This window comes from Mchenga conophoros, linkage group LG18 (genome assembly GCF_057382185.1).
Source record: "Mchenga conophoros isolate Kocher_MC1m ecotype Shallow Benthic linkage group LG18, M_conophoros_male_GT1.1, whole genome shotgun sequence".
In the NCBI taxonomy this organism is placed as follows: Eukaryota; Metazoa; Chordata; class Actinopteri; order Cichliformes; family Cichlidae; genus Mchenga; species Mchenga conophoros.
In genome coordinates, this window is record NC_140543.1 from 26782642 (window position 1) to 26800516 (window position 17875).

Sequence of the window (17875 nt, forward strand, 5' to 3'; positions counted from 1 at the left end):
AAAGAAGAAGTGACAGGCCTAACAAACTATCTACAGCAGATTAATGCCCTTAAGAAATAGGAAAAAATCCATCAAAGACCTGACACAGCATCTGACAGATGGATCTGGACTTTCAGATGATCTATTTACTGTTCACTGAAGCCTCAGAAATGGTCTCAGTGAAAGGGTGTCTGTGAAGAAGCTTAAAAACATACCTGGATAGAAAAACACATAATAGAAAGGTATCAGTCGAGGATTGGTGACTAAGAACCAAATAAATCCAAAGATCTTTGAATGTTCTTCAAGAAGCTGGGAGAACTATTGCTGAAGACTACTTAAAGAATTGTTTGGGGATTTCAGACTGTGCTGATGAATAAAGGCAGTCATTTCATTCAACTTTGTTAGAATTGTAAAATCTCTGTATTTTCCCGTTTGCACAGGTTTTCACAGTCCTGTACGCTAGCTTCAAACATCACATCTACATAATTTATAGATGTATTATATATAGATTTAGCAACAATTATGATTTTTGTGTTATTCTGTGAATGAATGCTGTTGTATCATCCCAAGTGACGATAACACTTACATACTAATCTTTAAAATTTGAATAAAGCATAAGTTCCAAACAGACTTTCAACAGTCCCTGAGAGGAGAAAACTACATTCTGTAGAAAGATGTTGATTCAGCTAACGTGGTAATCATTAATCTGATATCAGACAGAGTATAAAGCTCTGGATCTTCACTCAGGAACTCTTCATCCCGTCACAGAGCGAGGTATGAGAATAACACGAATTGTTTTCGTGTTTGCCCTGGCTGCTGCTTGTGTTCCTGCCCTCTGTGGCGAAGAGGAACCTCCGGTCCTCCACCTCGAGGCTCCTGCTGAAAGTCAGTCCCGCTTTGTTGCTTTGGATGACGTGTATCTCCCGGCAAATGGCCTCCTCCAAATGGGTCAGAGCCTGCGGCAGTTTGCGCAGAAAACAAAGGGACAGATAAATGATATCTTCCAAAAACTCAACATCTTCAATCGCTCTTTCAGCCAGCTGTCAGTGCTGGCCAGCGAAATCAAGGTGACAGAAGAAGAACTGAAGAGTACTGCTACTGTGTTAATGGCCAACAATGAAGAACTCAGGGGCTTTTCTGAAGAGATCAGCTCCAAGATGAACAGCATCCTGCAGGAGAAAAGTCAACTGCAGAATAAAGTGGAGGGCCTCGAGGAGAAACTGAGCAGTCTGTCACTTGGCCTTGTGCCGAGTGAACGAGCAGCAGAGATCAATAGCCTTAGGGTGAGTAACCCGTTGTTAGAAAGAAAACCTGCACTTGATGTTTCTGTCCTTTGCTGAGGTAAAAAAAAAAAAAAGATCACTGCAACAGTATTGTGCAACAATAAACTCTAAAATAAATCAGACAACCTTTATGCTTTTTGGCTACTACAATAATCTTTGTTTTCCATCTATTCTCTCAGTGTTTGAATGCTGTTATACAAGCTCACAATACTATATTATTATTAACAATCATTATTTTTTTTCAACATTCATCCCTGATCAGGAGGTGATCCAGAGCCAGGAGCAAAGCATTACACAGCTGCTGAAGGCTGTGAGGGAACTGAGTGACCAGCTCATCTACCAGAGGACAAAGATCAATATTCTAGAGGAAAAGGTAAATAATAGAGACCTCAGTAAAAATGAATGGCATCTTATGATTGTTTTGTTTGGTGGTGACTCTTCATCCATAACAAATGTGCATAACGCTGGGAAGGGTTTAGCTAACTAAGAAAATAAAATGCATGATTCACCTCCTGTCGTCACTTCAGTCAGAGTGAATACATTCCACTCAAACGCAACTTTAGTTGTAATCATCTCCAAGTACCTGGCAAAAGCATCTCTAAAGCAGCAGAAGATCACACTGGGGGGTCTACCCTGTTAGCTAAGAACAGGAAATGGAGTCTACAATTCAACAAACTCACCAAAATTGGACAATAGAAGATCAGAAAAAGGTTGCCAGTTCTGATGAGTCTCGATTTCAGCTGCTGAAAGCAGCGTGAAGCTCATGAGAGCATGGATCCATCCTGCCTTGGGTTAATGGTTAGATATGGTGGTGGTGTAATGATGTGGGGGATGTTTTCTTGGCACACTTGGGGTGTTTTGTACTGACTGAGCATTGTTTGACTGTCACAGCCTAAGTATTGTTTCTGACCATGTCCATGAATTATACTGTGATATGTGCGCACATACAAGCATGTACAGCCTCCAGTCTCCAAATCTAAATCTTACTGAGATGCTGATCATCTGAGCCAGTGCTGTAGTGCTTTATACATTTCACTGAAAAAGCTTTTGAAGATTTCTACATAGAGTCAGTGAGAAGATTTTTTTCTGCAAGCCAAAGGTTTTTCTGACAATTTTCCACAGCTGACAGCCAACATGTTAGCTAGCCCAGGAGACCATTGAGAAGATGCCAGAAACCTTCAGCGCTGAAGCTCCAACACTCACCCCTTACCTGACCTCAGGCTCTACCAGCAGGACCAAAACAATCAATAATATGGATAATGAAGCTTAAGGTGATGTTGTGAGCGACTTAATGGTTTGATATCTGTAATGTGTTATTAAAAACCTGAAATATTCAATCAGACCTCAAATGCTCATCATTTACAAGCGTGTCCAGGATATTTCCTGTGGTTTTCAGCATGTCATTAATACAGTTTCATGAGAGAACTGTGCAAATAAGGGCTAAATGAATGCGATTGATAAATATAGACTCCGCTACTAACAATTACAAAAAAGAATAAGACCTCTAAAGATAGTTATTTATCAGTAACGGGTTATTGGTTAATTTAACACATACAGTATGAAATTGTCACCAGTCACAATATCACCACATTGTTTGATTTGTACATCCCAAATTTGTGTAATACTGTATACAAGGCAAAGAAAAGCCAAAAATCCTGTCTGGGAGGTGTGAGGCATTAAGTAGTGCAAACTAATTATTGTTTGATGAAGTACTCGATGAATCAGGGGAGCTCTACTTCAGAAAAACAAAATAGCGCTCCGTCATTACCGAAGGATCATTACTCATTTATTAATGAGTGGTGACCAGCCAAAAAAGGTTTTAAAAACCGTGCAAATATAAAAGCTATAAATTTAAATCCCCTCTTCTCTATGTTTTCAACTTAGACCATGGAGCAAGAGAAAGGATGGTTCAGTAAATTTTGATCAGTAAAAGTATGAAAATGGTTTTGGAGATTATGGAGGTGAGATTTTACAGAGAAAATAAATTCTCAAATTCCACATTTGATTCTTATCATCATTACTATCATTATCATGTAATTTTATAATCTCTGTGACTAACACAGGGTGCCTGCACCCCTGTGAGCATCTTTGTCTGCGTCACTTTTCATGTTTACTTGTTAAACCATGTTGGCTCTGAGCCTCCAAATCTCTCTCTCGTGCACACAGAGGAGTTCTGGCTTTGTCTCAGGAGGATTCAGTCTCTATCCTCTTCAGGCAACTCTTTCCTTCACATAGATCTGGAGGACTTGAGACAGAACAGATGCTTCATCGAATATAGATTTTTACCTTGATGGGCCAACAAGCAACTACACCATTCACCTCACGCACGTGTCTGGAAATCTGCCTGACCCATGAACAACCTCACAGGCGTGATGTTTTCCACAAAGTATAGGAACCATAACAACCATCAGGACACCAGCTGTGCCCACCAGAAAACCAGTTGGTTACAGCAGATGCACATGTAATACCCATGTTTTATTCCCATGGGATTTGCATCCCATGTGAATAAACTGAATGAGATAATAGGAATAATGAATGCTTGTTGTCTACTATTGTCTTCACAGTATGCGCTTTCTATCATTTTCTAAGTGGATGCTGGTTCAGCACCTGTGGAGACACTAACCTGAATGTGAGATATCTTCACATGAAACTAAAGGAGTGGACTGAATGTAGGAGAGGGATCCAGGGGATGTCAGGTAAGAGGCGTCTTCTTTCAAATTGACCCAGATCTCCATCTATCATGTGGCACCTCCCAAAAATTGACTTCCCCTGAATCAGACGTCCTTCCTGCATGTGACAAATAAAGAACCTTGAACTTGAACTGAACTTGAACTTCTCTGATCTGATCCATTTCTATAACAGGGTCATGTCTGTTCTTAATTCAGTGCCATCTGAGGTGCTGACAATCACGGCATCCAATACTGATTTTTGTCATTGGCAGCAGCGATTCCTCCAGGTTTCCCCAAATCTCTTGATTTTCTCATTTACTGCAGATGGTGAGAGTCTTCACAGTTTCCACAATTTGTCACAGAGTTTTACCCAGTGTGTTACTGACCTGTCACTAATTAACATAATTAGTTGCAAAATGTTCCTCCAGCTGTTTCTTTCCGATACCACATATGCTTACAGCTTTTTCCTGCCCCGTTCCCAACTTTTTTAGAAATGTTGCCTCCATTAAATTCAAAATGAGCTCATGTATTACTTAAAATTATACATTTACTCCATATGCATACTTGATATGATTTTATTTGTGAATAAAATGGGGTTTAAGAGATTTGCAAATAATTACATTCTGTTTTTATTTATATGTTACAAGGATCAGATCATAGAGAAGAAACAGTCACATATGAACAGTTTTTATATTGGGTCACATTTACTCACTGACCCCTGACAATTTGGGAAGGATCCCTTGACTGGATCATGACATAGAAAGGAAAAAGTTGGATGCATATATGAGGCTCCACAATCTCTTCTTGAATTGTTTCTATATGTTTTTCATGCTGACCTTTTTTATGTAACAAGAGCAGCATCTAAAAGTGTCAGCTTTTGTTGTGATTAATAGGTTCCTTGTTTGATATATTTGTTATTATCACAAAAATCAAATAACTGTTATAGAAGACTTTAAAAACTGGAATTTATTCACTTCTGAAATGCTAAACGCATACATTTTTGTCACTGCTGTTGTCAGAATTGTAATGGATTAAAACTGTGTTGGAGAAAAATTGAGAGCTTAATTTTGCTTTATATATAAGAGTCGTTACAGATGAAGTAGAATTGTTGGAGGAAATCCATATAATTTAACAACAGGCATCATTTTGTGGAGTTGTAAGGAAGAAAAGTTGTTCTGACATTTTGACTGGTGGGATATATAAATATAAACAGGCAAACCAAACACTAACATGAATTTGTATCAACTTACAGGAAATGGGTACACGAAGCTTTTATGGAAGGAAAGAATGTGTTTACATGTGACACATTACAGTGAGAACAATGAACTGGATGAGAGCGAGCATGAGTAAGAGTATCCTGGAATCAGGTCTGAGGACAAATGAGGAGATCCGAGGTTAGCTGAGGGTCATACATATATAATGTGCGTGTGTAGTAAATGAAGTGTGTTCAGGTGCTTGGAGAGGATGTTATGCAGTGAGATGTAAGGTACCAGGATGCAATGATACTCTAAAAGTCAAATAATATAAATATCATATCCAACTCTGTTTCATAAGCTTCTCATACAGGACATTCAGTGTCACACACACTGAAACTCTTAACCATATGATTGCCTGATTTTGTTGCATGAGTCTGAGAAAACGGTAACATTTTGGTACCTTTATAGCACACTGTTACCCTGACGCAACAAACTAATTTCTGGTAAGGGGTGGGAGGAGGGGCCAATTTGTTTGATATATCAACAAAGACCTCAAGCTCCCATAAAGTAAGATGAATTTTTTATGTCTCCCATTAAACAAATAAATAATTAAATCCATGCTGTAGTGGTTTTAATATTTAATGTATTTTTTTGCATTGTTTTAAGTAAGTACATTTTAAATAACTTCAAAATAAATACATTTTAGTTGGATTTTCACATTTTTTCAGTAACAAAAAAATAAAACAGAACCCAAATTTATGCAGACAAAACAAATAAATGTCCATCCATCCATCCGCTTATCCTTTTCAGGGTCGCGGGGGGCGCTGGAGCCTATCCCAGCTGTCATAGGGTGAAAGGCAGGGTACACCCTGGACAGGTCGCCAGTCTGTCGCAGGGCTAACACACAGGGACAGACAACCATTCACACTCACTCGCACATTCACACCTAGTGACAATTTGGATTAATCAATTAACCTATCCCCACAAGCTGCATGTCTTTGGACGGTGGGAGGAAGCCGGAGTACCCGGAGAGAACCCACGCAAACACGGGGAGAACATGCAAACTCCACACAGAAAGACCCCGACCTGATGGTGGAATCGAACTCAGGACCTTCTTGCTGTGCGGCAACAGTGCTAACCACCGTGCCACCGTGCTGCCACCAAATGCCACCATAAATGTTTATTTATTTATTTATTTCACATGGCACACTGACTTTTGAACAAATATTTCAAAAGGCTGAACTTTTTTTCTACTGATTGGTTAGGAGGGCTCAGTAAACTCCAGAGGGCAGTCTTGTTCCATCGCGTGCAGATGACTTCACTGAGATTTGATTGCACCATGAAGTATGTCTAATGTGAAAACTGATACTTCCTTAAAAACTCACATGTGTGTTCCCGATTACACTCTGACTGCTTGTCCCACGGTTTGCTTCCACAAACAGCATTAAAAACGAGAAATATCCTCCCCTGAGATAGTGTGAGACATGACTTTGATGACAGAGGTCATACTTCTTTTATGCATAATGAGTCTAATCACAGCTGCAGGACTAAACAAATAGACAAACCATTCACACGACAACCACACCTAAACACACACACACACACACACACACACACTTCTTTGTGTTTTGCCATGCAGACTTGACAGTGATCTCCCTGCACATGTGTGAAGCAGCTTCTTCAGTTACTCTGCCTGCCTCTGCACACACATTAGTTTGGAAGGTTATTTTAGGCTGCACAAGCACCCTCTGCTTCCAGTGAAATAATAGGAGGAGTCAAACTCTTGCCTTTCCATTCTGCTCCTTCGTACCATTCCTCATGTCAGCTGACAGGGGATATCCCTCTAAATAACAAGTTCCCCTTCGCTGTCTGTGCTGCAGCATTAAGTTAGACCTTTATTTTGAAACAATGGACAACAGCCCTCTGCAGGTCTTGACTGTCCCTACAGCCCCCTACCCAGACCAGCGACCCAGCACCAACGGCCTGAGGAAAAAGGTCTATGTGTTCCAGTCCAGAAGAAACTACCTTCACAACTTCATCCAGAGTGTCTTCTCTTCCATTGACCTGCGCGATCGCCAGGGTTCAACCATGGTGGTGGGGGGAGACGGACGCTTCTTCAATCGAACGGCTACTCAGGTCATTGTGCAGATGGCAGCTGCCAATGGGGTCAGTGTCACCATGTGTAAGGGCTTGCTTACCTTGTTTGTGTGTGCATGCTGGCAGGTGAGTGTGCACATGAGCAGATAACTGCATGTGTGTCAGTGTCACCTGCCCCAGTAACTTATTATCTCTTTGTCAGCAATTGTACCTTCATGTCAACTGCAACCTGTGACTTTTGCTTTTACTGTCCAAACTATAATCAAAAAGTAGAAAAAAACAAAAAAACATAATTTTTGATGTAATTATATTTTTTAAAAAATAATTGTAACTTTTAAATTAAATGATAAATTGCATATGGATATAAGATACTGACTAGATATTACACTAATCTCTGTTCAGTATCTAATATCCGATCTAATAATAAATATCGGAAATGTCACTTTGAAACACTTCCAAGTCCCAGAGTTCTCCGTGTCGAGGGAATGCTCTCCATCACTCCCTCTATGACCTTTTTTTCTCCTCCTCTAATAATAGGACCCTTCCCGCAAACATAATCTGAGCTACCTGGGGTCGGGGAGGTGGGGGTGGGGAGGGTATCCCCTTGTTTTAGTAGCATAACTGATCCTTTTCCTGGGAGATTAATGAAAGCAAGGCTTAAGTCTTATTGGCAGAGAAACATCCGCCACCATTACATTCAGTCACCATTTACTGATCTTTCAAAGCAAATAACTTGCATTTTAATTTGTGGGCTGAAAGGTCACCTGATGTTTATTCTATACCACATTAGCACTGGTTTGCATGAAATACTACCTAACCACTTAGCCACTTAACCTAACCAGTTGCTTTTTATTTTCTCTGCCGACATAAACACCTGACACTTTAAACGCAGCACACGTCAGGTGTTTGGAACACATATGGCCTACACAAGTGTTCCAGATTAGATCCAAATTTGTCTGCTAATTGGGCCGGGTAAATGATATAATTAGAGGGATTTAAAATACACGTACACATGATAGAACTTGCTCTTGGTGTGCCGCAAGTGCCGTTTGTGAAATAAAATATCCTATTTACTTCTGACAAGACCTGTGACAAACCTGATATTTACTGCTATTCCCACCCCTGCCTCACGCTGATATATCAAGATACGTAATTTTCTCACCCAAGTAAAAAACGCCTATGTGACTTTTCCCCAGGTGGGTCGTCTGATCATTGGACACCACGGGATAATGTCCACGCCAGCCGTCTCCTGTATGATCAGGAAATGCAAAGCCATCGGAGGCATCGTTCTCACTGCCAGCCACAACCCCGGTGGACCTGATGGAGACTTTGGCATTAAGTTTAATACTGCAAATGGAGGTATGGTAACTTGAGAGAAGAAAGCATGCAGTCGCAATGGCCAAGTGCAAAATAGTGATACAGGAGAAGTCAGGCATTTAATAAGGCCTCATTCGGATATGTGGCTCAGACACAGAGAAAATGTGATGCTTGTATTGGCACAAATCTGGGACAAAGTTCAAACACATCAAAACAACACACAATATTCAGTATCGCTATTCCTGTCAATAGAAGATTTTTCTACTGTTACAATACTGTAATTTTACACTGTCATCATAAAACCAGGCTTCTTCTGCCTCATCCAGGCCCAGCCAACGAAGCAGTCACAAACAAGATCTTTCAGATCAGCAGGACCATTGAGGAGTTTGCCACCTGCCCTGGACTACAAGTGGATCTGACAACTATGGGAAAACAGACCTTTGACCTGGAGAACAAGTTCAAGCCATTCACAGGTGAACTAGAGCATTAATGTTAGTCTCTCATTCATCATCGAAATTAATGAGCATGCGGGGGGAAAAGGGATATGAGGCTAGTTATATGACTGACCAGATATATTCTTTGCAGGTACAATTACACATATTGTCTTTTTTCTTTGTGAAAGGCATATTGTAAGTGTATTTATGTATCTCTTTCCCTGATGATGGATAGAGTTTTGTTTCTGATTTGTGCAGTGGAAATCGTAGACTCTGTGGAGTCCTACGCTAACATGCTGAGGAACATCTTTGACTTTGCTGCTCTGAAGGAGCTTCTGTCTGGCAAGAACCACTTCAAGATAAGACTGGATGCCTTGCACGGAGGTCAGAGAAAATGCTCTCATAACTAACTCATTTATCGTATAATGTCATAGTTATATTTGTACGCAACTCCAGCAAGTTCTTTAACTCATTTGCTTATGAAGCATGATGCTATTCAAATCTATATGATTTCCATATTTCTCACATTCATGTCAGCAACGTAAAAGAGAAGCTTAACAATATTACAGAAAAATGGAGATAATAATGAGATAAATGTTTGAGGCTCTGTTCTATTCTGGGAGAGGTAACATTGGGTTGTCAGATCTGTGACTTTACTCTCATTAGATTACTAAATCTATTTTGAGCGTCCCCAAACACTGAAACAAAACGTCAGGGCTGAAGCACTGTGAGCCTCAGTTTTCTCCTTGTTGTTGTTTTAAAATACTTTGTGCAACACCAGATCTGCCTAGTTCATCTTTGTCCTCTCTCACCTGTCCGCTCTGCAGCGGTAGGACCCTACGTGAGGAGAATACTGTGTGTTGAGTTGGGTTGTCCTGCCAGTTCTGCCATTAACTGTGTCCCTAAGGAGGATTTTGGAGGTCAACACCCAGACCCTAACCCCATATACGCTACAGATCTGGTTGACAGCATGCGAGACGGACAGTATGATTTTGGTGCAGCATTTGATGCCGATGGGGTGGGCTTACCGAGTTATTATTTCTGCTTTTTACTTGTTTGTTTGGTTTTTTTCAAACATTACAAGAATATATGTAATATAAAAATGCAGCTTCAAAAGACATTTCCTTGGGCCTGAGAAACCTCTTTCTGCTTTCTAGGACCAGAACATGATCCTTGGTAAACATGGCTTCTTCGTCACCCCATCTGACTCCGTGGCTGTGATTGCTGACAACATTTTTTGCATCCCGTACTTTCAGCATGCAGGGGTGAGAGGTTTTGCTCGTACTATGCCCACAAGTGCGGCATTAGACAGGTAAACGTGTGGCCTGCTTTTCAAATATCACCATCAAAACAAACTGCCTTAGAATACTCTTTCATTGTATTTCCTTCAGAGTAGCCAAGGCAACGAAAATCGAGCTATATGAAACTCCCACTGCCTGGAAGTTCTTTGGGAACCTCATGGATGCAGGCATGCTGTCTTTGTGTGGAGAGGAAAGCTTTGGTACAGGTACTGCGTGTCCGTGCCAAGTAACTAAATCGAAGAAGACGAGGATTCTGATTCTGGGCTTTTGTTTTATGTTTTCTCAACACTGTCAACCTAATTCCACTTCACGCTTCAGGAGGAGACCATATTCGTGAGAAGGATGGGCTTTGGGCTGTGCTGGCATGGCTGTCTATCCTGGCCACCAGAAAGAAGAGTGTGGAAGATTTAGTTAAGGACCACTGGCTAAAATATGGAAGAAACTACTTCACCAGGTGAGATGTGGACACACTAAAAAAACACCATATTATTACTGAGGTTATGTGATAAAGTTTTTTTATTTTATTTGTTTGCTTATTTGTTTGTTCTAAGAGGCTGAAATATAGTTAAGCAGAAATTGTGTCACTGATACAGATGAAGCTGTAACAGGTGGGTCGACGAGACATGTGAAGACACATGTAGAACATTACTGACACCTAGTGGAACATATGTGGCATTGCACTGTATGACAGAACATTTAACATGAGAATATTATTAGTAGTAATATTAGTATTAGTATTGTCTGTACTGACTCACTTTTGATTACAAAATATTCATTATCAACACAAATTAAGCCACATCACAAAACATATGTAAAATAAGGCATCAATAATCAATAATAAGTACCTGTTAGTTTATTATTTATTTATTTATGTAGCCTTTTTTTTCTCATTAGATTTTTGTTTCTACTCTTTACATTTTGCCCAGGTATGACTACGAGAATGTAGACATAGATGCAGCATGTGAAATGATGGAGGATTTGGAGATCACAATCACCGACAAGACCTTTGTGAGGCAAAGATTTGCTGTGGAAGACAAAATCTACCAGGTGGAGAAAGCAGACAGCTTTGAGTATGCAGACCCGGTAGACGGCACCATTTCCAGGAACCAGGTACATGAAAAACACTGTGGTGCATTTTTCTGTAATGATAGTCTTGCGGTATACACAGATGCATAATGTATGCGATTTGTCAGCATCAGAGCCTCTCAGCTGTGTTTGCAAACCCTAAAAAAATGTATCTCAGTCTGCGCTGGGCTGTCTTCACTGCAGGGGCTGCGGATAATCTTCTCTGATGGTTCTCGAATCATCTACAGACTCAGTGGGACCAGTTTTGATGGGGCAACAGTTCAAATCTATCTCGACAGCTACGAGAAAGAACACGTTTTTGGGGATGCACAGGTGGAGTATCTAAAAGTGAAAACTGCATTTTGACCAGAACAGGCAAAAAAGACAAACCTTTGAATCACTAAGCAGAAACTCTTTTTAAATGAAATGTAGCGCTGTGTGGTGAAAAGGAACAGTGTTACTGCTCTGTGGTTGTTTGGATGATTTTACATATGGCAGCAAGGTGCATGAGTCTCTAATTGTGCCATCCTTGTTTTGGACAGGTGATGCTGGCACCCCTTGCCACTATCGCTCTAAAGATTTCTCAGCTTCATCACAGGACCGGTCGAACTGGTCCGTCTGTCATTATATGATTCCTTATTAATTGACAAAATAACGCTCTTTTGTAAGTTTTTCCATCCTGTTTTTTTGTGTTTGTGTTTGTTTTTTATAAAGGAAGTCTCAAATCCAGTTGTAGCTACATATGATGCAAAAGTGTGCAGTTGAATGAAATTAAATGTGATATATTAAACAGCGTTTTTGTTTTTGGTTCGGTTGTGGCATGCTTTGGTGCTTTTTTATGGCAGATGATATTACATCTACTTTACTTTGTTTCAATTTTGCTTTTGTTAACTGTCATTTTCATTCTCACCAGTGAGGCCCTGGCTAAAATCTGCAAGATTACAGAAAGGTCAGCGTTTTTAGTAAAAAAAAATTGAACCTATTTGAGCATAATGTTTTCATAAAGTAGCACTTTCACTTCCTCAGTGAAACTCTTTAAAAAACAGCATCAGCACTGTCTCTTTTTAAAAAATCTTTTTCTTTTTGTACCAGTTATTACTGAAGACTACTTGACATGTGCAGTTGAGAAACTTAGAACATGACAGCAGCAGGTGCTGAGTTTAAAAAGAAGGAACAGGCTGTTTCCTGTCGTTAATCCTCTAAAACCGTCATTTGGATCATGCGTACCCCTTAATTTAGGGGAATAATAACCTGAAATTGAAGTTGAGTGCGTGGGTGGGTGCTTGAGAGTGAGTGACGGCTTTCCAGCTCGTTTGACTCTGTTGAGTCTGAAAATGACAAAAAGCAACAAGTCAGCATTTAAAGACTGCTCCCAAGAAAACATCTTCTAAAGATCTTTTAGTTTCACTGTGACAAGGGTCCTCTTTTTTTTCTTTTTTTCTTCTTTTACTTCACTATCTGTAAGTACAACTTATGCTGATACCTTTTTAGCACACCAACAAAGCAAAAACAACAAAGGAAACTTTTAAACTGCAAGAAAATATTTTTTCAAATAGCTTATCCATATCTGGTGAGTGCACCACATAATTTCCATCTGGACGGCAACAGCACAAGTCCACAAACATCTGCCCCAGCTCTGTGATCACTCATGCCCTTTGAAGTACTGTCCCTTTCTGTCTGGTTTCATCTCCATAATGCACTGAACCTGAAGGGGAACAACAACACAACAAGGGGAAGGCCAGCTGTGGTTCATCTCAGGCCCGTCGTGGTGTGAGTTTTGGTTCCACTAAAAATTTCAGTCTAAGATTGCACAAGTTTACATGCATAGTTACTCTGTGATCAGGATCTGTCCGTCAATAACACAATATTATATTACAGACTGCAAATGGAGGAGGAACTTAACTAAGGAGGACACAAAAGTCAAGTATTTATGAATGATAAACCTAATGTCAGTAAACAAAATCAAAACCTATTTACATGCATAGTATAAAGGTGCCTAAGAAGCACTAAAAGGTATTTTCATGCCTTTTGTAGATAAGTAAATCCATAACATGGATAAATATATTGGCTCCTCTGGTGTCTCCACACCAATGCTATTGTAATCTGCAAATCTAGTAATGCCCAACATTGTTGGATGTGAGCATGTATAGGGCCAGAGTACAGAACCTGTACCCGGATATATTATTTGTAAATATAGTGCCTTCATAGTTTCATATTGTTCTTGCAGATTTTAAAGTATGAATCTAATATATGCTGAACTGGACTCCATTGGGGTAACAGTACTGGGCAGCTTGATTGGCATGCCCCCAGAGAACACCAGAACTGACCACTGGTGCCCTGTTTGCTTCACAGATGATGTTACAAGCATCACAAGGTTTGTCCTGCCATCTCCAGACTCTTTCACACCTGTCACATGTGCTCAGCATGAACCTGCTCTCATTTGGGTGACAGTGATGGACCTGGCAGATCTGTTGTTCTCAGGCAAAGACCGGCTGCATGGTGCTGAGCTGTGAACACAGGTCCCACTAAAGGATGCTGGGGCCTCATACCGTGCTCATGGAGTCTGTTTTTGACAGTTTGGTCAGAAACATGCACATGAGTAGCCTGCTGCAGGTCATTTTATAAGGCTCTGGCAGTGCTCCTGCTGTTTTTCCTCACGCAAAGGAGCAGAAACCAGTCCTGCTGATGGGTTTATGCCATTATACGGGCCTATCCAACTCTCCTTGTGTCACAGCATGGCATCTTATCCACACGCTCTGTTGGGAGATGTAGCAAACCGACTTGCGAAACCACCTACAGACAGTGACAAGAAAACAGATTAAAAAGCAAAACTACAGAAAAATCAGTCAGAAGGGAAGAGGGCAGGGCTGCGGTCTTTGGCCACTACCTGCAAAACCAGACCCTTTTTGCTGGGATTGCTTTCTTATTGCCTCACTAGTGTACCTGCACAAACAAAGGGGAATGGACTCAGTGCTTTATAACGTTTTTAACTTTTTATTTCTTGTACTGTGATGATCACATGTTCCCTTTTTTTTCAAGCAGTGTATTATACTATATTATTGTGGATAAAGCTCCCCAGCTGTACAGAAGCTGCTGTTCCAGCTCCAGCTGTAAGATTATAGTGACATATGCCATAATAAATCAGTAGTTACGATCCAGCAATATATTTTATATAATTCTGAATAATGTTTAGCTAATTTATAATACTGAAACTTTAGTTCTATTACTTAAGTAGGGTCATGACTTTTACTCAAGTAATAGTAGTTGTTATTCAATAAGGAAAAACTACAAGAAAGTATCTCTTGGGTAAGATAAATAGTCATAAATAATAATAATAATAATAATGATAGACTTGATATACATTTAAAATGTAGGGAAAATTAAGGTAACAAACAATTAAAACACTTGAGTAACGAATAAGTAATGTAGTCTGTATTACTGCAGCAGCTTATATTGTAACACAACACGCAGACGTGTAAAGCCCCCTGGAAGCACGCGCTAAATCCTCTCGTGCTCGTCATTGAGAGACTACGTCACCAGCTAGGACTGTTTGGGTCAACCTTGGTGAATGGTGTGAGGTGAAACTTTTTGCCTGTCAAGATTACAGTATATCGGTAAAGAAGTTCAAGCCCCAGCTAGCCGCAGAGCTACTGTAGCTTTAAGGAGGTCACCTGATGCAAAGAAAGGAAAACCCGACCGAGGAAGCAGGAAGTTCCTGTACGACGACGTCGAGCCCGAGCACGTAAACAGTGCACAAAGAGCAGAAATAAACACAAAGAGGGGGTTTTCAGACGTTGACCGCAATGGCAGGCATTAAAGGTATTTTTTAATTTTGGCTCTGCTGGGTCAGCCGAGAGTTGAGTGTTAAAGTTTTTGAAGTTAAAAGTTTGTAAGCTGAGTTTTCCATACTGGTCAAAACGTTTGCTGTATCATCTCGAAACTCGCGTCTCTGTCGCAGGTCATTAAGATCTGTTGCCAGATAAGTTATTAACCTGTTGATTTATGCATTAGAGTTGTTGCTATTATCTAGTGTATCCTAACTCTTAGCTCTGCCACGAGTGCTCCACGCCTACCGTGTATTTGTTTTATATTTTGGCCAAAAACAACTCTGTGATTAATGTAGAGTTATTGATGTCTCGTTTTAGCACTGGTTGGTTTGTCCTTTAGTGGTGCTATTGGACTGACATTTCTTCTGCTGGGCTGTGCAATAGAAACGTATGGGTAAGTTCTCCTTGTAAACGTATCAGCAGCTATACGTGCTATTTTATGACACTGACTTACATTATTACAGAAATAACTGAGTTTTGGTTGTGCTCTGAACAACATCATTCGCTCTGCAGTTACATTGTGTGACTTTTGATTGGAGACAAAAGAAAAAGGCCAGATCAATGCAGTCAAGGCCTGTATTTATAGTCCTTATAGTCCTCTTGTTGGTCAAACTCCAGGAATGCCAGTTTCTGATGTGACTGAAGTTACTACTTCAAAACTGGAAATCACCCTAAGAGCCCCAGAACATTTTTCTGTAACTGGTTTCACAGTTTTAGAACTCCTAATGACGAGTAAACTGAACTTCAGGTGTGCTAAGATGTTCCATTCTTTTGAAGACGAGTGTTTCATGCCCTTTGTAAATATTTTTGACAATTTCATCTGTTTTTGCAGGGTCTACTGGCCGATGTTTGTCCTGATTTTCTACGTATTAAGTCCCATCCCGACCTTCATATCCAGACGCCTCAGTGACGACTCTGAATCCAGCAATGCCTGCAGAGAGCTGGCCTATTTCTTAACAACTGGCATTGTGGTATCATCGTTTGGACTACCCATTGTTTTGGCCCGTACCAACACCGTGAGTTCTCTTTACTTATTTAGTTTCAGATCATACTAAATGAGCGTAAATTCATCTGTGCGTACAAGTAGTGCATGTGCAGTGAAAACAAAATTACAGTGGAAATCTAATGGGCCATTTCTGTCGTCCAGATCAAGTGGGGTGCCTGTGGATTGGTGATGACCGGAAACGCCGTCATCTTTCTCACCATCTTAGGCTTTTTTATCGTGTTTGGAGGTGGGGATGACTGGAGCTGGGAGCAGTGGTAAAGTGCCGTTGGAAAGTGCACACACAGATGGGCGGGTGGGTGGGTAGGTGGATCGTTGAACGAACAGACTGCAGACTGAGGGGCACATGTGTCCTGCACTCAATGGGGGATGAAGCTATAGTGTAGGCAGCAAAATGTCAAATGAAACCAGCGTGTTGTCATGCTGATTTTTATACTGGGGTGGGGATTAGGTTTGGAGATAACTGTGTGCCCTGTAATGTGCCTTACGTCTGGGACCAGGGAGAAATGAATGTCTGTACCCCTCTTATGTGCCATCAATATCCACATTAACACATATATGATTATTTTCTTCGTCTTGCCTTTGTTTCAGTTGCTGAATCACCCTGCTCACTGCAGCTATTATGCCTCAGTTAATCAATATCCTAAAGGGATCCTAAATAATAACTATTGTAATGTATACTGCAAAGCTTATACTGCATCATCTGCCTCATTGTTTAAGGGAGGAGTTATAGCTTGCTTATTATTATGAGCACTCTTTGCTAGTACAGAGCAAGTTATAGGACTCTTAATCAGGTGAATATATATTTGTGTTAAGTATGTTGTTTTGCTTTTGTTTTTGTTTGTGTGTTTCATTCCTCAAGCATTTTATTTTTTGTGTTCTGGTGCAATTGTTTACATTTTCACCAAAGATAATTTCTAGACTGCAATTCTACTGGAGCATATTCACCACTAAACTATATTTAAAATAAATAAATAAATGTAACACAGTAACACGATCCTCAAAAGCCAGCCGAGGCGTCTGAAAAATGACTCTTTGTACGATCAGTCCAGAAAAAGTAGCCATTAAACTTTATTCTTCTGTACATTACAAAGCAATCCATAATCCTGACAAAATGTTATGGCATAATGAATTCATTTTTTTTTTTGTTTTTTTACTTGTTGAATGGTAAATACTGTACATGTTTGCTATTTTTGTCCTAGTAGGTGCCTTCTCTCGCATACTTCACACACGCCTGCCTTAGACAATGTACCTTTCAAAGGGTCTGGTTGTAATTTGTTTTTCACCATCAGGGCCTGGTGAAATCTTTAACTTTAATTTAACATTTGCATCCTTGCATGTAATGTTCCCATAGTCAGTCAATAACTAATGATGAGCTTTGTTTGATCAGCATGTGTAACGAAACCTGTCACAGAAAGAAATGTTCGCAGAAAATTCCTGATTTCCTAAACATCTGCTACACAGTTGCTTTTCAGAGGGAAATGTTGTATTGTTTGTATGTAACTGACATGTTCAAGTCCATCAACGGGAAGAAAGTGTACGTTCTCTGTTGTGACTGCTATATTCACACTTTAAAGACACTAAGGAGTGCCTAAGAGTTCTGTAAGTTTTTTTATAAGCTCCTGATTGCACTTTTCTAACACTGATTAAAACTCTCTGTGTAGTGAAGCAAATGCACGGGCTCTGTCTGTTCACTGATCGTGA

The 17875-nt window shown here is 40.2% G+C and overlaps 3 protein-coding genes across 5 annotated transcripts; all 3 read left to right on the forward strand.

The window, feature by feature from the left end:
- The first annotated feature begins 691 nt into the window (after positions 1-691).
- Positions 692-4008, forward strand: LOC146554005 (angiopoietin-related protein 3-like). Of its 2 annotated transcripts, none has more exons than XM_085255824.1 (3): positions 692-1262; positions 1525-1635; positions 3852-4008. In XM_085255824.1, the coding sequence occupies exons 1-3, from the start codon at positions 756-758 to the stop codon at positions 3882-3884; spliced, it is 651 nt and encodes a 216-aa protein (XP_085111950.1). In that variant the 5' UTR covers positions 692-755; the 3' UTR covers positions 3885-4008. The 2 variants fall into 2 exon arrangements, with proteins under 2 accessions (XP_085111950.1, XP_085111949.1); XM_085255823.1 differs by lacking the exon at positions 3852-4008 and adding an exon at positions 2385-3745 and having other exon boundaries at positions 702-1262.
- LOC146554006 (phosphoglucomutase-1-like) lies at positions 3874-13799 on the forward strand. 2 transcript variants are annotated; one of them, XM_085255815.1, is made up of 12 exons: positions 3874-3958; positions 4256-7293; positions 8421-8583; positions 8868-9014; positions 9234-9359; positions 9803-9993; positions 10133-10287; positions 10367-10482; positions 10595-10730; positions 11203-11386; positions 11546-11674; positions 11884-13799. In XM_085255815.1, the coding sequence occupies exons 2-12, from the start codon at positions 7036-7038 to the stop codon at positions 11971-11973; spliced, it is 1695 nt and encodes a 564-aa protein (XP_085111941.1). In that variant the 5' UTR covers positions 3874-3958; positions 4256-7035; the 3' UTR covers positions 11974-13799. The 2 variants fall into 2 exon arrangements, with proteins under 2 accessions (XP_085111941.1, XP_085111940.1); XM_085255814.1 differs by lacking the exon at positions 3874-3958 and having other exon boundaries at positions 4026-4258; positions 5184-7293.
- Positions 13800-14926: 1127 nt separating this feature from the next.
- leprot (leptin receptor overlapping transcript) lies at positions 14927-17844 on the forward strand. The gene is made up of 4 exons (XM_085255826.1): positions 14927-15160; positions 15487-15562; positions 16001-16184; positions 16316-17844. The coding sequence occupies exons 1-4, from the start codon at positions 15145-15147 to the stop codon at positions 16430-16432; spliced, it is 393 nt and encodes a 130-aa protein (XP_085111952.1). The 5' UTR covers positions 14927-15144; the 3' UTR covers positions 16433-17844.
- Positions 17845-17875: the final 31 nt, after the last annotated feature.